The sequence below is a fragment of the Pipistrellus hanaki genome, assembly GCF_964339955.1.
Source record: "Pipistrellus hanaki genome assembly, chromosome: 2".
Lineage (NCBI taxonomy): Eukaryota > Metazoa > Chordata > Mammalia > Chiroptera > Vespertilionidae > Pipistrellus > Pipistrellus hanaki.
The window spans coordinates 154708523-154736325 of record NC_140504.1 but is presented as its reverse complement, the minus strand read 5'-3'; the positions used below and the strand labels follow the sequence as shown (position 1 = coordinate 154736325).

The 27803-nt window shown below is 38.3% G+C and overlaps 2 protein-coding genes across 6 annotated transcripts in view; one reads left to right on the top strand and one right to left on the bottom strand.

Moving 5' to 3' along the window:
- The window catches only part of IL12RB2 (interleukin 12 receptor subunit beta 2), a 73702-nt gene extending 60580 nt beyond the window's left edge, over positions 1–13122 (top strand). For both annotated transcript variants that reach the window (XM_084875619.1, XM_084875618.1), the window contains exon 16: positions 865–13122. In XM_084875619.1, the coding sequence (XP_084731745.1) occupies positions 865–1401 (537 nt within the window). In that variant the 3' untranslated portion in view covers positions 1402–13122. The remainder of the gene's footprint in view (positions 1–864) is intronic.
- Positions 13054–27211, bottom strand: SERBP1 (SERPINE1 mRNA binding protein 1). 4 transcript variants are annotated; one of them, XM_084875624.1, is made up of 8 exons: positions 26188–27211; positions 22628–22778; positions 21885–22025; positions 21695–21784; positions 20991–21110; positions 17765–17942; positions 15063–15236; positions 13054–13231 (listed from the first exon to the last, which is right to left on the bottom strand). In XM_084875624.1, exons 1-8 carry the CDS (start codon positions 26498–26500, stop codon positions 13175–13177), a joined length of 1224 nt encoding a protein of 407 aa, XP_084731750.1. In that variant the 5' UTR covers positions 26501–27211; the 3' UTR covers positions 13054–13174. The 4 variants fall into 4 exon arrangements, with proteins under 4 accessions (XP_084731750.1, XP_084731752.1, XP_084731753.1 ...); XM_084875626.1 differs by having other exon boundaries at positions 20991–21065; positions 26188–27209; XM_084875627.1 differs by having other exon boundaries at positions 20991–21065; positions 21695–21766; positions 26188–27209.
- Between the last annotated feature and the right edge of the window lie 592 nt (positions 27212–27803).

The window sequence follows — 27803 nt, the reverse complement described above, 5'->3', positions numbered from 1 at the left end:
GTCCAAGCCCTGAAAGGCTCCGGAGCTTTGCCTCAGTAAGCTCAGTCAGTGTGAAGGTTGTTTCCGGGATGCAAGGAGAGCCCAATGAAGCCCCTTAAAATAAATGTTAATAAAGGGCTGGGACTTGGAATCAGGGATCAGCAGCAAGTTTGGAGAGGAGTGATACGACACTGAAGAGTTGGTAGACAATGTGCTGTTGAGAAGGTAAGCAAAAGAAAGTTAGTTACAGGGGGGAAAAGAATGAAAATTTCTTCCAAAAAAGTTATTCTAGAGGGGTCCTTCTTTAGAGTAGAACTGATGGAAGATATTATCTAAAACCTTTCAGTAGTTGTATCAAAACCCAAACTCCTTAGCATCCCTTAAAAGCCCTTCATGTGACCCCTCCTATTTCCAAAGCCTCAGCTTGTCTGTCCTAACAACTAGCAGGTTCCAGGATAGACCAGTCCTCTTGCTCACAACCTTTCTGAAAAAAATACTATGCTTCTCAGGATTCAGTTCCAGTGTGACCCTTTTATATAAGTCTTCCCTGCCTCCTCCCCCAGCAGAGGCAAGCTCAGCCTTTCCTTTGCAGAGTGTGCCTCAATCCCAGAGGAAAAGCAGCTAGTGCAGTTTGACTCACCAGAATCAGTCTGGTTGAAGGTTGAGCAGGGCGGTGAACCACTCATTGGCTGGGGGTGGAGCTCCTGCAGGACTCCTGCTGTCTGTCTCCCTGACAATGTTAGCTGCTTCTCTTACCTCACAAAGGGCCCAGTGTCCGCCTTGAGCTGACTAGGTATTGCTGGCCGAGGCCTTTTGGAACCTGGAGAAGTCAGTTGACCAGGCTACTCACTTAGCACAGCCCTGAGCTTCTTCCTCCCGTCTCAGGAGGTGCAGCTGCCCGTGGACAGGCTCCTGACAGACTGGCCCGCTCCGAAAGAACCTGAGCCCCTGGTCATCAGCGAAGTCTTGCATCAAGTGACCCCAGTCTTCAGACAGCTCCTTCGTGCCAACTGGCCAGAGAAGGAAAAAGGAGACCAAGGTCACTATACCTCTGAGGAAACAAGGTACAGTGCCTCGAGCTTACCACCTCCAAGAGCTCTCATGGCGGAGACAGGGCAGCTAGTGGATCTCTACAAGGTGCTGGGGAGCAGGAGCCCCAACTCAAAGCCAGGAAACCATGCAAGCCCCTCACGGGTCCTCCGAGGGGACTACCTTCCCACCCAGGAAGGCTACTTACCCTCCAACATAGATTACCTCCCTGCACAGGAGGCTCCTGGACCTGAGCCCCTGGAAGAACTGGAACCTCAGCACATCTCCCTGTCTGTGTTCCCCTCAAGTTCCCTGCACCCGCTCCCCTTCTCCTGTGGTGAGAAGCTGACTTTGGACCGGTTGAAGATGGGGTGTGGTTCCCTCATGCTTTGAGTGAAGCTTGAAACTTGTCAAGTCAAAGTGATCCCAACCAGCACAGCAGGCCCTCTGCTCGCTGTCATCACCTCTGGTGCTACCATTAGGTCTGGTTGCAGCTAGAGGGCAGTCAAGCCAGCTCATGGTGATCTCAGGCACTGAGAGTTGGCTGTAGCCCAGATACCTCATCTTGCCTTGATATTACATCGTTCACTGTGTGGTCCTACAGTGAACTGTAGGTCCAACCTAAGTTCCCGCAACTTTCTTGGCTTTGCTGGAGAGTGGAAACTAAAACTCTTACTGGCAATGGCACACTCCTGGGGACTATTCACACAACTGTTTATAAAGCAGCTACTACATACCAGGTCTTACGTCTCACTGTCTTGTCCTGGTTGTTGGCTCTTTGGAATGTGCCAAATATGACTGAAGAACTGAATTTTGATTGTCATTAAGTCACACATGGCTAATGACTACTGTGTTCAACACAACTACAGATAATGGACACTGTGAGAATTATGGGGAACCTTCAAAACAAATCAGCCTAGTTTTACAATTGACATAAAAGACTCTGGTAAACATCAATATAAAAGGATTCCAGAATGGTTCTGTCCTTCTTTGTGGAGACCTAAGAATGCATTTCTCTCCATTTGCTAGTTTGTTTTGCCTTCACCATTCAGTGAATCCAGAGCAGCCTGATGGTGGAAAGCTACTGTAGGCAGCCTAGCCTCTAAAATCACGTGCCTTAAAAGGGAGTGGGCCACAGGCTGTCCTCAGGACCAGGGCTATCTCAGGGTCTAAAGACCCAAAACTGTCACACTCTTGTCATCTTTCTCCTGCTTTCCCTCCTGGGGGAAAACTACCATGATCTTTTCCTCAGCACAGATTTAGAACATGATCCACACTTTACTGTGGCCCTGGCCTGTCACCTCCTCTATCCAGTCACTGTAGGCATTTCTGCTAAGCTGGTGGTCCAATTGCTGATAGCAACTTTCAGGTCCAAGATTTTTTTCTTCTTAAATCCCTGCAAGCATGGAACCTACTTCCTACCTCCATCCCACTCACTGGAACTGAGGCGTTCCTCAGAGCTTTAGCAACTGAAGTAACGAACATTGCTCTGCTGTTGTTCATGTGGAACTCTTTACCCATGCTTCTTGCCATTCCAGACTCAATGTATTTTCTCCCAGGCTTTTCCTCCCTTACATTTCTATTCGCCTCTCTTTAGCTGCTGAGTGTAGTCCCTTGCATCTCAGCAGCTCTGTAATTGGCTTGTTTACCTCATTTGTCTGCAATGGGCCAAGACAAGGATGCCTCCTTAGGTGGACAACCTACACCTCTGAACAACGGAAGCCAACTTTTCTTGCAATAGTTGTTTTTCCATTCCTTGACCTTTTACTTTTCCAAATTAAGTCACTTTGCCCTTCTCCACTTGGTTCCAAAGATGGCTAGCTCCCAGTCTTCCTCACACCCTTATTTCTGCCCCTTCTCTCTCTCCCCTCTTCCCCACCACATCCTTTCTGTTACCTTAAAACCCAAGGAGAGAATGCAGTCATTTGTTTTCCTAAAAAAATAGAAATATTAAACAGGGAGATTTCTCTGACTCCTAAAGGCTTATCCTAAGGATGCAGAGGCCTCCTCAGTGCTCCCCTAGCATTATGCCCAGAGTCTACTTCCTCTGGACTGTAAATAACTTGAAGGTGGGAATCATGCAGTCTTCTCCAGAACCTCACCAAATACCTGATGGGCTATCAATAAAAAACAGATTTCACTGGCCACTTTCATTGTGTTCCTTTTGTCCCAGCAGCCAGTCTAGCTGTATGTACTTCCTCTTTATTGGGACAACTGAGTTTGCATTTGTTGATCCCAAATCCCCCTTCCGCTCTGCTGTCCACTGGCAGCACCGCCATCATACATGTAGCAGAACTTAAAAAACATATCTGAGCCGAAACCGGTTTGGCTCAGTGGATAGAGCGTCAGTCTGCGGACTGAAGGGTTCCAGGTTCGATTCCGGTCAAGGGCATGTACCTTGGTTGCGGGCACATCCCCAGTGGGAGGTGTGCAGGAGGCAGCTGATCGATGTTTCTCTCTCATCGACGTTTCTGGCTCTCTATCCCTCTCCGTTCCTCTCTGTGGAAAATCAGTAAAATATATTTTAAAAAAATATCTGAGCCAGACATTGGCTGCTCACATTGCCAGAAAAAATATCCTCTTCCCATGAATGAGGGTGGGTAACCCTGTTCTGTCCTTGCCCTAAGTAGTTTTTACACACTCCCTTTCTGCCCACACAAGATTCCAAGTCAGGTTGCTTAATTTACCAGGACTAGGTGGAGCTCACCAAGATTCAACCAGTTTCATTCCTCAAGAAAATCAGTGATGATTTAAATCTTCACTCCCAATATACATCCAAAGTCAACCCAGGTATCTCTGCTCCAAACACATTAAATTTCCTTGTTCTCTCTTGACTGAAATATTGTAACATCCAAGTTCACATGTACTGGATACATGAGACTCTCCACCACTAATCCCTGTGTAGAAATTCTTTGTTGTTCCTTGAAAGGGGCCTCTTCCCTAGGAGGCAGAGATTCTATTTCCTGTGCTTGTCTTAAACAAAATAGTGCTATCTAGTTTTCTTTCACCGTCTTTTCCCCTCCACCCTGTCCCAATTTCCATTAATAGCCTGCAGCTGCAATTCACCAATGGCGGAGACCAGTGAAAAGATGCCAAGCTAGGCATTCCATTCTAGTGAACCCATGTTTCTTGGTTTTTCCGAAACTTCTTTGACATGACACTTTGTCGAGTACCCCAGTACACTGCTCAAGACCTCCTCCAAAGGAGCCCTGCTTTTCTTTCTAATGTGCAGAACTCATGGCTGTTCACATTATCCAAGTTTTATGATCCTATTCTGGAATGAATTTCCAATTAAAAATTTGCAAGCCCCCCCCCCCACACCATGTTAGATAAAAAATATTTGCAACATGTATCAAAAGTAACAACACATTCTTACAGATTGTTTGAAAAAAGCCAATACTTCAAAGAAAATAGATTAAGAAAACATTAAATGCTCAACGAACATAAAGAAAACAATTACCTGCAATCAAATAAATGAAAATTGAACACCACTTTTCACTTACCTGATTAGCAAAATTTAAGGAATAACCAGTATTTATCAGAGAAACTGGTGTTTGCAACCAGGTATGCTAGTTAGCTTCTTTCTGGAGGCTGGGCAGTAATCTTTAAATGCTTTTATTGATTTCAGAGAGACAGGGATGGGGGAGAAAAATATCAATGAAAATCATCGATTGCCTGCTTCTTGCACAACACACCCCTACTAGGTATTGAGCCTGCAACCCAGGCATGTGTCCCAACTTCCTGGTTCATCAGTCAATGTTCAACCAGAGACACACAGGCCAGGCCTGGCAGTATTTTTTAAATTTGAATATACAACTCCACTCCTACAAATGTAGACGAGATTTATCACAGTATTGATTAAGCCAGAAGGGCCCGTTAGTAGGAACTTGGTTAAGTCATCTAAACAAAACCATCACTCCTATATTTCATTATGCTCTGAATAAGGAAAAAAAGGCTAAACTAAAATGCCTCAATTTCTATGGTGCATGAGCCCCTAACCTTCTGAAATGCCTGAAATTGGTATGGATTTTGGAATTGAAAAGTATACTGTGCAATCTTTCACAAAGTTTAACAATATTTGACATGGAAATGGTCAGCTACTGATGAACAGAAGAAAAAAAAAAAAGAATGAACAGAAGGATCACATCATCAAATCAATGCAAGTTTTTGAAATATACACAAAAATGGTAATAGTGGTTTCTAGCCATAGGTTTTTAAATTACACTTCTACACTTTTCATTAATTACTCCTTATTCTGATAATTGGATAGTCAACTAAATATAATCAATCCCCCAACCCCAAAGACCTGACACAATGGGTTGAGACACCACAAACCACTTTATGATACATGTCTTTCATCCTCCACCTGACATCTTCACTGATCTTTAGCTCTCCTGTCAGTTGGTAGAAAATTCATTGACACACTAGGCGAGATTGGGGATGTTAAGGTTAATAACTGAAGCAATGCATCATTGAAATAAAGTTTATATAATAAGCCAAATTCCCATTCAACATACAACACAGTATATTTGGTTCCTTGGTATCCTCGGTGGTTTGGTTCAGGACTACCCCTGCTCAGTTACCAGCATTGTTGAATGCTCAAGTCCCTTGTACATCAGCAACAATGTATTTTTTTGTAATACTTTTAATCCTCAGTTGAATCTGTGGATCTGGTACCATGGATAGAGAGGGCCATATTTAGAACATGCCGTTTTAAGATATGTAACTCAGTTCTCACCATGGCTGGTTTAACAGAAAAAGAAACTGAAATACAATTAGCAAAAGTCACACTAGTACCTAATACAGGGACAGTCTAGTTTCAGGGCATAACTTTCAGCTATAGTCTTCTTCCTATGCAAATGACTGTTCTACAAACTTTCATCAACTGGAGTTCTGACTACAGTTAATTAAAACTGATGCTATCTTTGGGGCTATTTTACTAAATAACCCAAACCTGGCATTTCCATACTTCCAAAGTCCTAGATCACTCTTGGTTCCTAAGAAATCTACCTTAAAAACAAACAAAACCACACAGGTAAAATTTTAAGTTGACAAATCTGAAACTCTTGAATTTGTTAATTTATCTACCCAGCTAATCTAAATCCTACAAGGCACAGGTAGGCAAAGAAAGGAGAGAACACTCCCAAGAAAATCCATTTATATTAAGAAAATTGATAAATGGAAATTTCAAGCTATATCTTTAAGCCTTTTAAAAAGAAAAGTAATCAGAGCAATTGTGCTCTCTTTAGTTGTAATAGCTATAACCCCCCTGGATTTACCCACTGCTTTTTTTCTCAACACGAAGATTATTTGCTAAACAAAAAGCAATTAGGACTATATAACTCAATTTTGTTGCTGGTATTGTTAAAACATAAATGCCTGTCCTTTTTACTCTATGGTAACTGGCTGCACACGTTGTTAGTGGTCATTTACTTACAAGTTGTTAAGTAGGTTCTGCCGAAATTTCAATCTCATTTCTAAGATATATACAAACCTATTATGTGCTACAATGGGGTTCATCTTAAATCAATTGAGGCAACCTTTCAAATTCCACAACTTTAAGGATTTACTCCATAAAACCCTGGCCTTGCCTAGGCAAGAGAATGTAGGTGAGGTTCAAAATAGCTTTTCCTCCCTTGCCAATTTCAGACATTTTACTACTTATAGGTAATAGGAGCCAAGGAAATATTATAAAAGCTGTTTTAAGATTCTCACAAGAGAATAAGCTATACTGAAAGGCCCTAAATTAGCACTGGACAGTCAGGCCCACCCACAAACAAGAAATTTTCACTATATTCAAAAGCTGCAAAAAATTTGTTCCTTTACTAAAGAAAATCACAATTCACTTGCTAAAATGGCTTACACATCTCCCTGCGTATCAGGTGACAATGTGGCCTGTGCTAACCAGAGGACATTTTCTTGTGCTGCACAAAGTCCAAAGACCCCTCTGCTCAGCCTTCACCAACCAAATCAAGGTGAAAACAGGAGACTATAGGTTTTCATTTAGAAACAAAAATCTCACTTTATTCCATCACAAAGGGAGTAAAAGACCACTTGCCTTCTTTTCTCAACACCATAGAAAATAAATTCTTCTCTCCTGCAGTGGTTCTTCTCATATTTGTGCTATAGCTCAAGATTCTGTTGCATTCCTATATACACTCCCTTTAGTTTACCCTCTCCTGTCTATAGCAGGGTAGCTTTCATACTAACTTTTTTTTTTTTTTAAACACCTACTTTAAAGTATAATAACTTATAGCAAGAGTGATGATCTTGGGAAAAATGGGGGTGAGGGTCATTGTTCTCCTATAACCTGGAGGTGCGAATTATGTTCCTCAATCAACAGTATAGGGGTTTTTTGGTTCTTAATAAACATTACCATTTTTTTCCTGAAGAGAATTTCTTTCTCATATGCCAAGTATTTTCACTTAGCATTCATTATACAGCATCCAAAGCACTCCTCTGCTTCAGTCAGCATGATTTCCAATTCTACCTCTTGGCAAAAGACAGGGAAGTCAGTCCAGTTAAAAACTGATCTACTGGATTCTGTTGAGAACCAGTGACAAAGTGCCACTCAATCTTCAGAGAATATTGTTATGAACAAAATACAGTGGTCTGTAGTACACACTATACCTGCTAGGTATGTGATTTTTCTCCTATGCTAGTGACCAATGAACATGTCTTAAAACTAGCTTTATCCAATCCAGTCTTCCCAAGCACTCCTCATAAACTTCTAAACTATACCGACCTGAGTGAAGCCCTGTACATGTAAGGTTTGTGTACACAAGACCAAGTTGAAACCAAATTATTTGTAGTTTATAGGAAAGGTTCTTCCTTTTTTACTGGAGAAAAAACAAAACAGTGGAAGCTTCACTGGAAATTCAGAATTTTTAGGGAGAAGACAAACCACCTTACCTTTGAAAAGGTTATCTGCAGTGTTTAATTCAATTCACCAATTATTAAAACCTAAACATTTTCAGGCATAAAATTGGAGTGGGGTAGAAGGGAATCTACCAACTTCCCTGATGTGTTTAAGTCATCAATTTCCAAAACAGGTCCTAGCAGTCTAAACACAAAATGTCTAAATGTGCTAGCCTCTTATTGTCAGAGTGTGGTTGCCAAACAAAGCAACATTTCACCATGGATTATTACACCCAAGGTGTGAAACAAGGAATTCCAACATGCAAAGTTCCCCAAATTTCTGACGGTTAGCTAATAAAATTTTATACAATCTGGCAAAATTCCAGGCCAATATCAAGAACCAAATTCAGCTGGATCACTTTATACAGAATCATCATTCTAGGTATATAAAAATGCTATGTCTCCCAATTAGAAGTCTTTTAATTCCTAAAGTCTGTTAAATCAACTATAACTGCAATTAGTGATATAAACAATACCTAAAGTTATTTTCCCTTCTCCCTACTTAATTCACCAAATAACAGGTATCATAATCCTGAATATTAATCCTCCATTGTTTACATTTCCATACCAGTAATGCAGCTGTTACAAGGAATAAAAACCACAGCAAGATCCAGTCACAGCAATCCTCATTACCTGATATAAATCCATTATCTAAATAGGTTTAAAAATCCATAATCAGAATTCTCATAAACGTTATCACCAGGTAATTTTTGTCTTGAATGCACAAAACTTAGAATAAACATAAAATGCACCAAGGATTGACACACACTCTCAAGTGGGCAGCAAAAGGGACAAAGATTACTGATTTAAAGCACTAAGTACCTACATAACATCTCAATTTGGTAAATTATTTTTAACTTGTATAGGCTCTCACCTTTTCTTTCCTTCCATTTAGAAGTGAACAACTGACTGCCAGTTATTCAATACAGAAATCATCAATGGCACAAAACCTACTCTGCCCAAATGAATATCCTAATAAAAGTAATTCTCAGAAGTCATTCATTCCTGTCCTAGCTCAACCTATTAAGACATGTTTTCTTACCCATTCAGAATTCTCATCTCATGGAAAAATTACAATAGAAAGATTTCAGCACTAAGTGACAAGTGCCACTAAACATCAATCATGAAACTTTATGGCATTAAGCTTACTTTTAAAGCAAATTTTTACACTTTCCTTAACAGCTTTTAGGATAACATATTTAAGTTACAAACTACGTAATCTTTTCTTAAAATAACAAGATCTTTACTAAGTGGCTACCGGATATTTTGGCCCTTATCCTGAGTATAGAAGAGGCAAAAAAATTTTTGCTTGAAAATACTCTGATTTCACAACTTCCCACAGGTTAGGATGATTTAATTTGTATAATAGCTAAAAATGATACTTTTAGTTAAAAGAACTCTTATATGCTAACCTAGGAGTGATAGCTTAGATCAGGATTCAGCAAACACTTTCTAGCAAGGACCAGATATTTTCAACTATGTGGGCTACATACATCTTTGTAGAATAGTTTTATTTCTAACCCTTTCAAAACAAGCCACACGCTGAAAATCTGCAGACCCCAGGCTTAGATGTAGCACGCAATTAAAAGACACTTCCATACTATTACTTTTTCCTATAGCCAAAGTCCTGATGGCCTTAATCATTTATCTTTATACCCTAATTACTTTCTGAAATTAAACTCCTAATTCTTTAGGATACCTTTCTTTCACTATACTCTCAGACTGAAACAGATTTAGTCCAATCATTTCTCATATAAACTTCATATCTTCCTAACTTCAAAATCACATAAGAGTCTAAAACGGAAAGAACATATCCAAGGTAAACCCAGGCTGAACAAAAAGTACTTGAATCCAAATTTCTGAAAGCTGACAATCTATATCTCAACTATAAAACCTGACTATTTTGCAAATGTTGTTAAATTTGGCCTAAAGCTTGATTAGAGATCATTTTACTGCACTGTCACTAGATATACTCTGAAAAGTATAATGGTAATCAACTTCTAGGCTTTTCCCACTTAACTTGGAGATCTGGCTTTTATAACATTGACTCAAAAACACTTATTTACATATTAAATTCAACATAAGTACAACTGTTTGGGTTAGAATCTATTTTCTAAGCTTCTATATACTTTAAGAAATAGAATTACATCCACCTGAGAGCCAAAGATTTGTTATACCAGTTACTTAAATGTTGTGATAGATGTCCATAGTGTCAGGTTCCAGCAGATTCACATTACTCCTTAATTTTTAACCTTTAATACTCGTTGGCTCCTTCAATACAAAGCTAGTGCTCTTAGAGATTATTTTTGAAGTCCAATTCCCTAAGAATATAGCTTTTTTTTTTTTCTATTTCAGTGCAATCATCACTAGCAATTAGAAAAATAACACATTCAGAATGAGTACTTAATATACTCCCTCCAAACCCATACCAAAAATAAGCCCCAAATATATTTACAACACTGGAGATGATGTGTCTGTCCTACTTCCACTTTTAAAAGTGAGTAAAGTAATTAGATGAGTAAATTACCAAGTAACACATTTAAAGATCTTTCGTAACTCCACACAGGTCTCAAAACAGTATTTAAACTAAGAAAGAAATCGTATTCCAATCATTTCAATGCAAACTGAAAGTATCTTAAATAAATTCTGGAATTACTTACAATTAAAAGTATCCATGAAAGTTCACTAAAACATTCAGACAGCAACAACAATTATTTATGGATCTGTATCCATTAAGGGATTTTAGAGCAGCGGTTGGCAAACTCAGTCAACAGAGCGGCAAACCGTGGCTCAAGACCACTGCTTTATTAGAGTATTATATCCCGTTTAATACTCCCTTCAAAAAGCAGTGATGCTCAATATAACTAACATTTGCATTCAAAATGTGATATGCTAAGAGAAATGCCAACTGTAAAGTTAGTCCTTGAAATTAATTTTCTAAGAATTCAACTTTCTAATTATAATACTCATTAAAATATGCATTCCTCCCAGATAAACAAAATCTAAGCATAAAATAAAAAATGAAATATGAGCATTCTCTTTGGGGTGCACACACAGGCCAGAAAACACATGACGATAAATGGGTTCCTATTTGATTGTTTTTATGACTTTTAAGAAGTGAGCATGAAAATAAAATCTTTATTTTCAGTCATTACCCACCAATAAAAGAAAGTTAGGTTCACAGTTTTAGCTTGACACATAGTGAACTAGGAGGCAAATTTACATCCATCAGATACAACTAATGGACCAACTTCTTAAAGTTCAGGCTATTGTGAAAGCTTGCAACATATCAGATATTGCTGTGTATTCTCTAATGACAAAATGCCAGCAATGGCTGACAGCAAGTGGAACTTGTGAAGTGTTAAAAGCAGGTGTTTTCTATATGTTGCTAGAAATCAAGAGGTGTATTATAAGCAGGTTTCAAGACCAGAAATGAGTTAAGATGTTAAGTCCAAACACACTAACTTAGGAGGGATCAAGAGTCCATATGGACTAATTTAACACTTGCCTCTGGGTAGCAGTTATGTTGGTAAATATAAAATTATATTAGACATTAGCACCAGTACAGAACACACTATGCATAAGATCCAAATCACCAGCACAAGTTATTCATCAATAAAAACAAATTACCTCCTTCCTAATAAGATGTCAAGCTAGTAGGTAACTAGGTTAAAAAAAACCTAATTCAAATGAATAACTTTTGTACTGTACATCTCTTTTGGAAGTATATGGGAGAACTAATCAGCAAACAGCAGACATTTTATGATTTTAAGATTTTAAAAACTGGACATTACCACACATAGGTAGAAAATTACTGAAAATGAGTGACAAAATTTTTTAAAGCTAAATAAATTTTTTTTTCTGCTTAAAAATAAATATGGCAGAAGATTTTTTTAAAAATCCTAGAAAACCTGTTTACTGATCTTTCTCTCCATGTTTACTAAGTGCATTGACACTCCCATTTAGGAATCCGTTATTAACCTATTTTTCTAATGTAGGATGAGGTAAAGGATACTATTTTCTATGGAACAGTCATTTATCAACTTAAGACCAAAGCTAACAGCAATATAGAAAATTAGGCAACAATAAGATTTTTGGCTTATATTTCATGGGTGGTGCTGCTGTTCCAACCTTAGAAAAGTAAAGCTGTTTGCTTTCCAAATTCCAAAAAGTAACACACTCCCACATCTTACCATACTAATCAGGCCCTTTGGTTTCCTTAGAATGGGAAGGGATAAAGGATCATTGATTATGGGTATATAATTTTGATTTGGGACCTTTCACAAACAAATCATACTGAGTGGCCAGAAGCAGTTTAAAATAATATGAATTAATCAAATCAACTTTGCTATAACCACCCTGTTGGAGGGGGAAAAGCCCAACACCCATAAAACTATTTCACCTGACAGGATGTGTTTTTCAACAATAAGTCATTGAAACAACTTTCTATTAGACTGTAAGGTGTCTAGTTTGGTTTTCGAAATGGTAAAGTCACACACTTTCAAATATAGTTGAAATTGTCAATCAATTATAAATTGAACTTAATGAACTCTGCAGGAGCGAGGATTAATAAACCAATGTGCTTTGAATTTGTTCAAGTCTGATATTTCTATATATAAAGAGTTAGCATATAACAGCTATCATGAGAAGTGAAAAAAGATTTCCCCCAGAAATAAAAATATTAAAACTAAGTTAAATTACGTAAAGTCATTAGTATTCCACATAGCATAAATTTTGACAATCAAGAGTTTACATGTCCCAGTTGACCATATGTGTAAATGCAAAGCAGGTACTAAAACGGATATTATGTCCAATATTTAAAACTAGTTTGTAACTGGGGGAACATCTAAATCCTTAATTAAAAAACACAAATGAAGTGAAAGCTTTAAACTGGTACACATGTTCACACCTATATTTCAAGTTTGGAAATGCATATTTGCAAGCAGCAATACAAAATATCCATGAAGTAATGCATAATCTCTGAAAATTATGAAAACATCCCTGCTACCAATACATTTCTAAATACAAAACTGACTACCATATTTGTTACTTCTGTGTAGCAAGAGAAGTTCATTTTCAAAACAGATAAAATTCAGTCTGTAGGTGTGAATGGTATGAATGACAGTCTTTTTTTTTTTTTTTTTTTTTTTTTTTTTTTTAATTTCTTAGATGGTTGGGATCCTTAAGCATGCAAAACCTCAGAGAAGTAGGGTCCACAAAGGAACCAGGGTTATCTTATGGCATCCAGTTAAGCCAGAGCTGGGAATGCCTCTGGGTCATCTACATCAGGAGCAGACGCACTTGACTGAAAAAGAAACAAACCAAAATTAATAATGCTCAAACCTTGAAAATAAATCACCAGTGTCTACATGTAGACACAGAACTCTAAAATATCTTAAAGTTAAATACTAATTAAACACTCAAATGTGTCAAACCTTTTACTTAAAGGCAAAATTATGGATCAGACTAGGGCCACAAATATTTGCAATGAGTCTTGCTCTGGATTCCTATCAAGATTTAGGAGAATTCCCTAGTAACAGCCTGGGTTATTTTATTTTTCTAATACTCATAACAAGTGGATTAATATATGTGTGGAAATTCTTACTTAAGCATTCCTGTATTTTTCTCTACTTGCTAAATAATAATGGCATTAATTTGAAAGCAAACAGATTATCAATACAATTATTTTAAGCAGCACATTCATCAATATTAGAATGGGACCCAACTGCCAAACGCTATTAATAACAAATAACAACAACAAAAAAGCATTAAAAAAAAAAAAAAAAAGGCCACATACATAACATTAGCTTTAAAAGCACCTGGTATCAGGGGAAGAAACAGAAACAAAATATCACTACACTGTTACTGGTGACCATAAAATTTGTAGTATTTCAACTGCCACTATAATCAAACACTGGCAGACCAAACAAATGGGTCCCCCAATTTGTGTTATCAGTTGTTCGGAATTCAGGAGGACATCATGATTATATACTAGATACCAGATAGACAATAAAAGACAATGAACTAAAAGGTTTTAATAATATCTACACATTAAAAGCTTGAACTTTGACATCAGACAGATCAGAGCTCAAATCTATCAATTACCAGGGCTTATATCAAAATATTTCATAAGAACTTATTATGTGTTGTAGACTACATGCAAGGCATTGAAGATGACAAAAATGAATCCCACCTCTTACATAACAATGTTATGTAAAAAAAAAAAAAAAAAAACCCAAAAACTAAAAATGCGTCCACTAGGCCATCAATCTAATGAGTTTCAATTCACACAATTAAACGATAGACACAAAGGTTATGTTAAACTGAGTACTAAAAAACAGTGAAGGCAAAGGGTGTAAGTTGGCATTTCAGGTAGACCTTGTCAAAGGCCAAGAGTTAACTTGGTTTCCTGCACTGAATTCCTCCTCTGTAAATGGGGATGTCCACATAGTAACGTGAATCAAATGACACAGCACATAAAATGCCTAGCATAGCATCAGGACCAGCACCTAATTAAGTATTCAATGAAGTGTGGTAATTTAATTCTACTGGCAACACTCTTTAGTCATTTAAACACTTTAAAAAAAATTTATAACCAAAAATGTTGTTTATTTTTAAAAAAATATATTTTATTGATTTTTTATAGAGAGGAAGGGAGAGGGACAGAGCTAGAAATATTGATGAGAAACATAGATCAGCCACCTTCTGCACACTCCCGACAGGGGATGTGCCCGCAACTAAGGTACATGCCCTTGATCGGAATCGAACCTGGGACTCTTCAGTCTGCAGGCCAACGCTCTATCCACTGAGCCAAACCGGTTTTGGCCAAAAATGTTGTTTCTTTAAAAAAAATTTTTTTTTTTTTTAACATTGATTTTAGAGAAGAGGTAGCGGGATGAATGGAAATGAGAGAGACAGATAAACACTGACTTCTTGTTCTACTTATTTATGCATTCATTGGTTGATACTTGTATATGCCTCAACTGGAGACTGAACCCAAAACCTTGACATATTAAGACAACAGCCAGGGTCTACCTTTTTTTCCTTTCACTTATGTCCCCCAAAGGACTTTAAGCAGTCAGTTTACCATTAGAGGTCCTTGATTTACTTAAAAGGACAAAATATTTAAAGCTTACCTTATCAGTCCTGCTGCCTCGGTTTGGACGTCCACCACGCCCACGGCCACCTCGTCCTCCCCTGCCACCACGTCCTGGGCGGCCAAGGTCTCCAAAATTGATCTCCAGCTGAGACGTTATATCATTTGCTGGCTTCCGGAAATGATGGTCCATAACCGAATCTTCAGCGTGAGCCTGAAAATTTAAGTAAAGGCCACTGGATGATTACTAGGAAAATGCTGCTGCAAATTTTAGAATGAGCTTTCCTCTGGGCCTTGCAATTGATCATCAACCTATGAACCAGGAGGTCATGGTTTCAATCCTGGTCAGTCAGGGCACATGCCTGGTTTGCAGGCTTAATACCCAGTGGGAGGGGGTGGGCGCAGGAGGGAGCAGATAAGTATACTTAAAAAAAAAAATTACAGGTGATACAAGTCTCAATTAAAGGTATCTAATCACAACCACTCATGAATGAATCATTATCTTTACCAGTACATTTAAAACATGCCTTTCAGATTAGAATTCCCATCAAGGAACCCCTGATAAAGACATGGATAAAGGTTCCTATTATTGATAATACGGAATCTCTTTATAAGTTGTAAAGAAAACTTTACTCTATATTCTTCCAACCATGAGTTAAGAAATTGTGTACAGACTTCTGTTCATACACAACTTTTATATTGTTCTTTCATATAAATAGGAGAGCTACAGACTTAAGCAAATCACAACTTTACATAAGGGAACCTTGAAAAGCTGCACCCAAATAAAACATATCAAAGGAACAATCTTAAAAATGAAAAGTCATGTTTGTGAAATCCAGATCCTATACTTTGTATTTACATCATAAGCTACATGACCCAGTCTGCAACAAACAAACAAAAACACCAGAGAATTTTATACTGCTTAATATCTGACTTCACACACACAAAATCCTCTTTTCTGGAGAAATACGAAAATTTTGTTCTTTCTAAATATCATATTAGAATTGTTAATAACTACCCTTAAAGTACAAATAAATGTATTTCTATCCATGCTTTCATCCCTTTAATCATTTAATATGGGATTAAGTGTCAGACCAACCTAATTTAAAGGCAATAAAAGGCTTTGTAAAGAAGCCTAAAAGATATGTAAGTCCACAAAATTGCTGGCAAATTAAAGTCAATTATATATACTAATTGTCTAACTTTTAAATGTTTGCTATTGCAAAGAATCTCAATCTATTAATCAGAAGCTTGTACAATTTTCTAGAGCACAGAAACAAAAACTCCAAGTTGATATTCTACTGAAACAATCTAAAAGATAAAGTCTGAATATTGAGGACACATCCCTAACCTTTGAGTAACTAGTAAAATAAATTGTCAAAGCATATGAACGTGTGTTGATAGTGAAAATGTATTGGTTTCAAAGTTATTTATAACAAATTTCACATTTTATAGTTTCAAAAATATCGAATTATATACATCACCTTGTATAATTATTTCTGAAAAGCACCCTGGAAAATACTTAAAATTATGATAACCTAAACTAGTCAATAAAATACATGAAGAGTATTCAGGGTATTACTGACTTATCTAAAATTAAATCACAATTTTGTGTGTATATTGTTCTGTCAGGACCTCATTTAATTTACAAATAATTGTCTCAAAGGTGCCCAATAAATCTTTCTCATATTAACCTAAGTAGTTTAATAATTAGTTCAACAATCTCCCCAAGGAGAACTTTCAAAGTTCTTTAATCTGAAATCCTATTTGTTTTACCCAGACATATGAAACAACTGTATCTGCAAGCACTATGAAAAACTAACCACATGTTCTAAATGAAGCAAACTTTTTTTTCTATGACTTGACATTTAAAAGACAATGTCCTCATTTATACTAATTTTATACTGTTTTTAAAAAACACCTCTAAATATAGGAAAGTATTTAAAATTCTTCAACCTATTTCATTTCAAATGTTTCCAAGCTTGCTTCACAACTATTTTTTAAAGAAAATTAAAATATATTAAGATCTTATTGCATCTTTTTATTACAGGTTGCCTTAACATTTTATCTTTATGACTAAAATCTCATACTTACACAAGCTCTAAAAGGATGTAGCAATGGGACATTCCTCTAAGAATGTGCCCCAAGGCTTAAGCAGAAGATGTCAAAACAAAAGCCACCAACATCTTTCTCGTTAGTTCCCATGTTTTGTAAGTAAAGGAAACCAATATTAATTTTCTGGTCTTTACATCATTCCTCAATAAAGGGTAGTACCATTTATTGAAGAGTCCTGACCATTATAATATGACATAGGCAGTTTCAAGTATTAAATACTGTATAAATGCACTCATTTTATTGTAGGTTAAGTCACATGAAAATGCCAATCTTCCAATCTAATACAAGTCCTTGAATTTAGGCATGATTTTTAAAAATATCATCACAACTTTGAAAAGACCTACTCTATTTATGAAATATAGTAATTGTAAGATATATATATTGACTAACAGCTTCTGAAGGTGGAGGGGGGCTACCCGATTGAACATAGCAACAGATAGAAGGACTAAATTTCGTATAATATGCGTTTATTTGGTAATGTAGTTTATTTTCTTTTTTGAACAATTTACCTAATCCAATGACACTATGTAAAGCTTTTTTTAATAAAGATTTTAAAAAATATTATAAATGTGTTGAATTGTCAAGACACACCCAAAAATTTTCAAATACCACAAATATTAATTTTACCTCTTCACTCTTTGACTTATGAAGAACAAATCCCTTCTTCCACTGACCATCAGCACCTTCATTTGGTTTCCGTATATTAAATTCTACTTTTGCCCGGTCCTTATTTTGAATAGCCTTCCACTCATCCAAAGTCATTTCTTTTGGACCCTCTTCCTTTACTTCTTCAACTTCGTTTTCCCTGTGAAAAGATGTTTAAATTTTATATCTACAAAGTGGCTGACAAAAATTTGTTACTTATAAGAAGTTAAATCTTGTTAATCAATCTTCTGGGGGAAATTATCCAAGGATGGAAGGATCATAATTTTGTAACCCAATGGCTAACATTAATTTGGCAGACACCAGGTAGTCAATGCTTGTTGTATTAGTCAAAGTATGGATAAGTTGCTGAAACCGGTTTGGCTCAGTGGATAGAGCATCGGTCTGCGGACTGAAAAGTCCCGGGTTTGATTCCGGTCAAGGGCATGTTCATTGGCTGTGGGCACATCCCCGGTAGGTGGTGTGCAAGAGGCAGCTGGTGGATGCTTTTCTCTCATCGATGTTTCTAGCTTTCTATCCCTCTTCCTTCCTCTCTATTAAAATAAATAAATAAATAAATATCAATAAAAAAATATATATATATTTTTAAAAGGTAAGTATGGATAAGTAAAAAAATACAATTCATAAACTTTTAAAAGCTCATCTATCAGTACTACAACCTGGAATTGGATTTACCAAACATAAAGAGAAACATCAATTGGTTGCCTCCCATACACGCTCCAATTGGGATTGAACCTGTGACCTATGCACATGCCCTGACGGAAAATCAAGCCCACTACCTCCTTGGTGCATGGGATGATGCTCCAAACAAGCCTCCCCACTGGGGCTAACACACATTTCTTAAACACTCCTTTCTCTTAAAGCTGTACTGTTACATAACTAAAATATTTGGCCTAACTTCTCCTAAAACGTTTTTAATTTTCCACAATACATAACTTATAACATTTTATATCATCTAGAATGCCTGTGAACCACACTTCACATTCTAAATATAAAAAGAACTGTTCCTTTATCCTTTATTTTAGGATAACGCTGATGGCAAAAAAAAAAAAAAAAAAGAATCTTTAAAAGCCAAGTTAAAATCCTGGATTCTATATATGCCAACTTTCAAACCAACCTGAGTGTGGGCAGGTAAACTGAGGTTTCACTAGAAATAAAACTCTTCACAAAACATATTGGTTTCAATACTTAATAATGAATTAGTTATTCCCAAATGTATTATATATTATGAATTTCCATTTTTGCAGAAAGAAAGCCTAGAAGTCCATTATTTTAATCTAGTATCAATTTCCAATTGTCATCAAACAAGTTGTTTGCTATTTTGGCAGCTCTGCTTCTTTCCAAAGATAGCAGATGTTCCAGTTAGCCTTAGAGCTCAAATATCTCCCTCTTCTATGCTACTCTGTAGTCTGACTAATCCCTACCTTACAATTTTAAAGCTTACATTGAATTGATGAGATTTGGATATGAGGTCCAGCTGTCAGTTTACAGATGAGAAAGCTAAGAAAAAAAGTCCTAGTTACTAAGTTGTGACACAGCGAAGAATGTAACGTAACTCATCACATTTTGTCACATGGAACCAGGACACCTACCTTCAAGGATTGTTGTAAGGATCAAGTGAGACAAAACAAACACTCTGGAAACTATATATAAGGGAATCAAAGTCAGCCAAGCACTGCTTTATAAATGTGTATTTCCATATTCAAGATATAGTACTATGTTTAGATTCTCTCCACTCTGGAAACCACTCTTAATACCATCATCATAATCTTCTTTAGACCAAATACCCTCAATTTCATGCCTGGGTCCTGAATTAAGGATTTGCTTCCAATACCCTATCAATAATGTATGATTTCCTTTTGGTAGACATTTATAATCTTTGCAGGTCACACTTACAGTGATTTAAATTTGGGCTCTTTATTAAAGAATGGTTGTATTGGCATTGTGAAGCACTCAATATTACATAAGGCTCATTTAACTCATCCACAATTTCACTGTTTACCAAATAAAATTATTATTCTATATAGTTTCATATAAATGAATTTATCTAAGTTCAACACATCATTCAACACCATGCATTTTTTTTTACTGTCACCAATAAAAGCAAATGTATTATTCCTAATTCCAATAAACCCATGGAATATCATACCCTTAATCATTAGTAATAATTCACTATAAGAGCAATTCTTCTTTAAGAAAAAGTGAAGCTTAGAAAAGCATCTCCTCCTTGATTTGAATATGCCCCAGTTAAGAATTAGACCTAAGTAATCTATAATGCAAAACTTTAAACCACAATACTGTAAGAAATCTATAATATAATTTCTGCTTTGATTGATGGAAACTAGAGAAAGGTATTAAATCATTTCTACCAGCCTAACTTGAAACTTTAAAACTCTCTCACCCTTGAAAAAACAAAAACTTCAAAACCAGGTTTTCTACCTAAAAACTCTCACAGAGACAATGAAAATGATTAAGAAAGCTAGTGAATAACATATTCTGGCATTTGCTCTCATATATTTTAAAGCAAGTCAATAGTACTATGTTCCAAATTCAATGTTGATGGAAAATAAATTTCAAAGAGGCGGAATTTTAATGTATTCATGTTTCCTAGTATTAAACTGTTTCAAGATAAAACCTGCAGTTACAGAGTCCAAAGTACTTTGAAATATGAGTTCTAAATACTACAACTTCTCTTATTTCAACCATTTGGTCTAATTTTTAGTAGCCTCCAAATTTCAGATTCTTGTTCTCACCTATTTGATGTCTTTGGACAGCTATCAGTTGAATTACCCATTATTTATATATCTATTACCATTATCTCTATCAAGTAAGGTTAGGTAAAATGCATAGCATCTTATTCCTATTCTCTATTTTGAGGTTACAACAGTTAATTTTTGTGCTCGGGGCTAGCAGGTGTTACTATCTTCCCTTATTTTTTTTTTAAGACAACAACTGTTATTTTAAATATTAATACCATTTCTATTTTTCAAATCACTAGAGCCCAATATACCAATAAATACATGGGTAAAACACTCCTCTATATGAACACTACTTGATAAATTGGGGTACCATGAAAATCTCTTCTGTTAAAAAGCCATCAAGTAACAGAATTAAACCTATAAGCTTTCTTGGTAAAAATCCAAATTGATTTCACGGACAGAGCATTACCATTATACATAAAACAACTTACTTATTTTCAGTGTCTGCAACTGGATGTTCTTCACCTTCAGGTGTTTCCTCAGTCACATTTGGTTGCTCCAAGTCACTGCAATTATAAGATATTTGTTTCTGAATGTATTTTGGGGACTCTCTAAGGAAAGAAAAAGAAAGGCATCTAGGTCCATTTACATGTAACTGAAGAATTCATTACACAAAAACATTTTAAAATCCTCACAATCCCCAAGTAAGAGTCTTTCCCTACTAAATGTATACTCTAGTAGATCTTTAAGAGGAAATAATTTAAAAAATGTATATTGATCCAAATTATAGTACTTTACACAAAAAATAACAGGACAGAAGTTAAGTTTTAAAATAATGCCTCACTTGCTTATCAAATTTTTCTAATAACCACAAGGGTCAATAGCTACAAACTATTAAAGACACAGAATAAGAATACCCAAACACTTCAATGCAGGGTTTCAGAAAAAGCTATATATCCATATGAAAAGAAAAACCGATTATCACATATACTGAAAATTGGTCGCTTGATACAACTATAATATAAACATAGCCAACAAGAGGTTATCTTGTATCAATGATATACAAGATATTTAGCAATAAAAGTTATTACATTCTTGTCCCAGAGACAAATAATATTTAAGCATTATGAGTGAGCCTCTAAAAAGATATAGTATCAATTTTATAAAAATTATTTTTAAAAATCAGAATACCAACGTTAATTCATCTTTGACAGTTCCCCAGTTGTGAGATCCGCTACCTCCACGTTTGTCCTCGTGCTTCAGGCCACTGTAATGTGAGAAAGAACTAACAAAACTGAGTTAACATAATACTCTTTGATTCTAGCAATTCAAAGTTTGTTTTATTAAAAAAAATAGACTCAAATAAAAACCAATATAAGACTTACGATCTATCACTTCCACTATGCCTATCAAATTCACGTTTGCCACGAGAGTCAAATCCATCTCCTCGGCCCATTCCTCGTCCACGTCCGCCTCGACCTCTTCCAAGACCACCCCGGCCTCGGATAGGCCGGTCAATAATCGGTCTACAACAAATAAAGATTATATACATCCCAGGTTTCCAGAAAAAATAGGGAAATTCATTCAAAGACTCAAAAATACAAGAATATATTTATTGGCTCATAAGCCAACAGTTAAACCATATTTTAGAAAATTCAAAACAACCTATTTCTATACACATAAAGGAAATAAAAACTAGGAAGCTACTCCCACCACAAGAACATTAATTTTACATAATTTAAAACTTATTAGTGCACATTCTGTTATTCATTTTATGTAATAATCTAATAAAACTACTATTCATAAATACATTTAATAATTAAAATAAACAAATCTAACCTGCATAATGAGTAATCTGCTTTGCTATAAACAATACAACGGAACTTTCCTGTTAACATCTGGGGATAGCAAGAAAAAGAAACTGTCTATCAATTCAACTAATTGTTTCACTATAAGGAACCTAAGGTTGAACACTAAAAACTGCTATTGAAATAACAATTCAGATGTTTCTTTGAAAAACTGATAAACATAAGCCACACTGCTACCTAAGCAATTATTACCAATTTATAGTTTTGTATTGAGACTCTATAAACTGACAAAACATGAAGAGATTTGAAAACAATCTTGCCTATCAACTGAAAATTCTCCTCCTTCACCCTTTTCTTCAAGTGGCTTTTCAAATCGTCTTTCACGAGGTGGTCGCCGTTCTGGTCTCCTATCAATTATTTTTCCTTCACCTTGAAGTTGTTGATCAGGTCTTCTTCCAACACGTCTTATTCCTAAAATGATAAATAACCAGCATTTAAGCAAATTATTTTTGCAACTCAAAAAATTTAAGCCTAGACTTAAAAAGGTACATTGTTAATCTTCAGGTCCCTAGCTAGCACATACGGTTAAAAGGGCAAACACTGGGCATATCTAAAGTGGAACAAAGTACTTCAAACTTCTATCTAGTTTGCCAAGTCACTTTCACCCCCTAAAAGCATCCTCAGCAACTGACTTGGAAGTTAACTGGGTAGGCAGCCATTATTCCTCTGACTTTTTAAAATGCCAGTCTCTTACTATAAAATTCTAAATTTAAAGAAATTTTAGGCAAATGATACATTTTGGCTTTAAACATACCAAAGATAACACCAGCAGCCATTCATAAATAATAACCAAGAAAATCCATATACATTCATTGAACAGATAAGGACCTTAAAAAAATTTTTTTAAAGGCCACACTTTTAGTTTATGTAATCTGGAGGGGGGAAAAAACAACAACCTTGAGAGTTAGAAAAAAAAAAAAAAAAAAAAAAAAGACTGGTAATTCTATGAAATTACAAAATTGAAAGGAAAACAAATAGCATCTAGGATTACATAGCCACAGTTTGAAATAGCTATTTAACCAGAGAAAAAGGACCTCCTCTGTTAGTTTCTACGTTTTATTATACACACTATACCTAACAGAAAAACTGTTACGCAATCTCTAAAATACTCGATATTTTGCTATTATGAATGGAGAACATTTCTTTTGGTTTGTTCTTACCAGTGCATTCACCCTGTTAGTATCTAATGCCAAGAAGCAATCAATATGCATTACTGGTGGCCTTAAGAAGAACTAGATTGATGGTTAAACTCATGTCTGTAAAATTCCAGGTATGCCATAATTCCCAAACCACAATTTCTAACAAAACCAAACAGCAGCCAAGGAACTGTTTTTATAACAAGATCTTAAGTAGATTTACCCTGGTTCTTTCTAAGAAAGTGGAACACAATCAAGACTCATCCAATTGTTCAGGTGCTTGACTCTTTGATAAAATTTTAAAGTCCATTCCACATAAACGCTCAGTATGGGCACATTGTTAGATCGTACACCACGGCATTTTAAACAAATTTCATCAGAGCTCAAGGTGTATGGGGTGGAGCTTGGAACCAGTCTTTATAATGATATCCACGCCAAACACACCCAAATGAACAATGGCTTATTTCCCCACCCAATATTCATTATTAGGCTTACAGAATCTAAAAAACTTACCAAATATATTCACCCAATAGACATCATTTAAAAATGCATGCTTCTCTTGATATTCACTAGATAACAGGCTTTTAATTAAAAACAAAAAAAAATCACATTGGTCTATACTCAGTGGTAGTCTGTGGTGTCAATTCTCAAGTTCTTCAAACTTATAAAAGATTAGCTATAAAGCTAATTCTTATAATAAGAACATTATATATCTAGGGTAGTCTAGCGCTGTACCAGGATCTTTCTTCAAAAGCACAGAACACATGATCAGGCTAACTATCCTTCCCACTACTGGAGGCAGACTTTGTAAGTCCCCTTCCCAATGACCACAACATCAACTGACAACAGGATCTCAAAATGAGTATTCTTCATTCAACATTTTCCCTTTATTTATAAATTTGTTTTATGCAATTTAAAGTTAGGAGTGCCCTGAAATACTGACCTAAGGAAAATGTTGATAGTTAATATGGGAGATTTCCCGAAGACTTCTGAATTATAAATTTATGAAGCAATTCCCTACCTTTGTAACTTAAAATACTGGTTTCCAGGTAAGAGCTTATTTCAGATATGGGTTTTATGATCAAAACAACTGAGGGATTTCAAACATGCTTCATCCTTTGAACCTTCAAAATGGGTGAACACACCTACCTTGCACATTTTAGATTTACACTTCCGACTCAATTTTTTTCATGTGCTTTCTTGGGATTACTCTGATCAAAGAGGTAAAGATGAGCAGTTTAAATAATTACACAAGCTATTCAAGCGAGTGTTCCTTAACACAGAAATTAAACGACTTATTCAGTTGTGCTACAGGTTGCCCTAAGTCGTCTTAGTTGACAAAACAGGTGTTTGGCTTACTCGGTGTACACATGCTTTCTAACACAACAACTTGTGCTTCCCCCAACCTGTAATTTTAGTACAGGAATGCTTTTGTTTTACTCACCGCCTAGCTCTCCATGTCAAAACCTCACATAAGTTCTAGTTAAGAAAACAAAACAAAACAAAACAAAAAAATCCCACAACACCAAAACCCTAAGCCCAAAATATAATACACGTGTTTTAAAGTCAGTTGAATGCTAACGAATCCAACCTAAAGCTAATGAGAAACAACTCCTTTCCGGAGCACGTGGCGGCAGCAAAGCGAAATTTCAACCAATGCAGAAAACCAACCACGACTCGCGCGGAGCTTGGCTATTTGCAATGGATCCCGTGTGCTTTTCTTGCCCCCCCCAACTGTTTGCTTTCTCCATTCACCACAGAAGACAAGCACGCGATGCGTGAGGACGCAGAAAAAACTCACGCCTCGCACACTCCGGTGAAGTGTCCGGCGTGACCTGGAAGCAGCTCCCACCGCCGCCAATGAGACGCCGACCACGCCGCCCGCACGTGTGGAGACCGAGCTGCGCGCAGAGGCTCCCGCTTCTGCCGGGACCAACCTGACAGCCTGCGCGCTCCCCGCACCACGAGGTCGGGGCCGACCATCCCGCCGGCACCGCGGGCTGCGGGGGCCGGAGAAAAGGTCGCAACGAGAGGACGACCCTCGGGGCTCCCAGGAAGAGCCACTCTCCATTCAGAATCCCCGCGGCTGCGTCACCGAGTGCAGCCCAATGTGTCCCCTTCCCTCTAGCAACTCGCTAAGTTTAAAATAGTAGAGAGGGTGCGTGTGTGTGGAGGGGTGTTCCATGAGGCGCATGAGGAAACCTAAAGCAGGTAGATTCCTCCGCAGTTACCCGACCCCCAGCTTCTCACAGGGCGCCTCACCCCCCAGCACCATCGTGGGACAAGATGGCAGGACAGCAGCTTAAACCAGACTACCGCACCTCGGAGCAGCCCTGAGAGAAAGGGAGCTCTGAGCGGGAGGGCGCCGGGGACCCCACGCTTCCCGGGAACCTCGGGCCAACAGCCGCGGCGGGATCCGGCGGGAAGGCGGAGGGCGGCTCGCCGCCGGGCCGCGCTGCTCCCGCCCGGAGCCCGAGGCGGGAAGCCTGCAGGAGGAGGTTTGAACGCGAGGCTCCCCAGGCTCACCCGCAGGACCGGGCTTCGGTCCTGTGGCGGCAGCGGGAGGAAATCGCGGCAGAACCTCCCGCGGACGCTCGGAGCCCGAGGAGCAAGCGGTGGCCGCGGTCCTGCCCCAGCTCCTTTCCCTCACGCCGGGTCTTGCCCACCTTCCACCGCGGACTTACCTTCTTTCTTAAGCGGCACGGGAGGCTGCGTCTCCTCTTTCTTGTCAGCCACGCCGACGTTGGACGGCAGCGGGTTCTTGCGTTCTTTCTGGGACTCTTTGCGCAGCTGTTTGCCTGCCGCATTGGAGTTGGTCTGGGCTGCGGCCTGAGCTGCGCTCTTAGCCCCGGGGCCCCCAACACCGCCCCCGCCGGCTTCTTTTTTCTTGTTCTCAGCTGCCTTCAACACCTCGAAGGGGTCCGATTCGTCGTCAAATAACTGGTCGAATCGGTTGGTGACCACGCAGCCGAAGCCTTCCTGTAAATGCCCAGGCATGATGGTGGCTCGGCGGCGCGTTCCTCCACGGATTGCAGCGGGCCGCGCCGAGCCAAGAGCGCCTGCTTCAGCTCTTCCCACAAGATGGCCGGGCCGAGAGAGGGGGGCCGTCTTCTCTTCCGGTGCCAGGCACACATCCGGGAGCGGCCGGCGCCGCGGGGCATCATGGGGTATGTAGGCCAGAGTGGCTTTTCCCGAGACGGTTCCCGACACCGGGACTCTAATTCCCAGGATGCACAGCGCGACAACTCTTCGCGCGCGCCTGGGAGTCCCGACTGCGCGGAGGGAGTCGGGGCGTGCGAGCTGAGGGAGGGGAAAATGCGGCGGTGGGCGGAGTCCTGCCACCTGCTCCCGCCACCCTTCCACTCTCCGAGTCTCGAGCTGTGCTGAAAACAGGAAAACGTGACTGCGTGTTTTGCTCCCGAAAGTGTTCTATCTTTGGTTTTCCTCCCCGGGTCTCTGGCCCAAGGCCAACTTTCTCCACCGCTCCGGGAGGGGTCAAGGTGACTCCCAGGTCTTACGGCTGGAGACTCTCAAACTTCCGGGGCCGGCGGGGGACCGCCGAGATGCCTCCCCGGCCTCACCCAGGCAGGACCCGACCTGTTTCAATTTTAAGTCCCTCGCTGCATAGTTGCTGGAGTCGCCCTCCTCCTGAATCCCTAATAACGAATCGACAGTGTTTAACGTGACGCAGAACCTGCTTCTCTCTGAGACGTGAGCTTGCAGAGCAGAATTATTAAAAGGACAACTGTCACGTGGGAGTAGGGTTGCGCGCCTTTCCTGGGTGAGAAACGCGGTTTTGCGATTAACTCCTTACAGGGCAGCAATCGCTAGACCCTGGGCAAGCCTCGAAAAGGCACTGTTTGCAGAAACGCTTTTCTCGAGTCCGTGGTCCTCTCGTGTCCAGCAAGCCAAGGATTAGGTGCTGGTAAAACGTGCTCGAGAATTAACATTTTAGAGTATCTGAGCGTGCGCTGTGCTGAGCGGTACGAGTAGGAGAGGAAAATGTCAGCGACTTGTCGCATAATTAATGCATATTAGTTGAGACTATCAACGTCTGTTAAGGTAATTGAGTGTCAATGCATATTCAAGCATATTTGGTGACGCTAAGTGTTTAAGTATATCATCGTAGTTTTTAAACTTTTTTCCATTAGCACAAAATATAATAGAAAATGCACCTCTTATGTTCCAGGTGCTGTGAATAGCCTTAACCGGGACAAGGTAGATGCTTTTTAGGTAGGTGCTTTTCCCTTTTCACAGATGATGAAACCATTTCAGAGATGAAATGACTTATCAAGTTCAC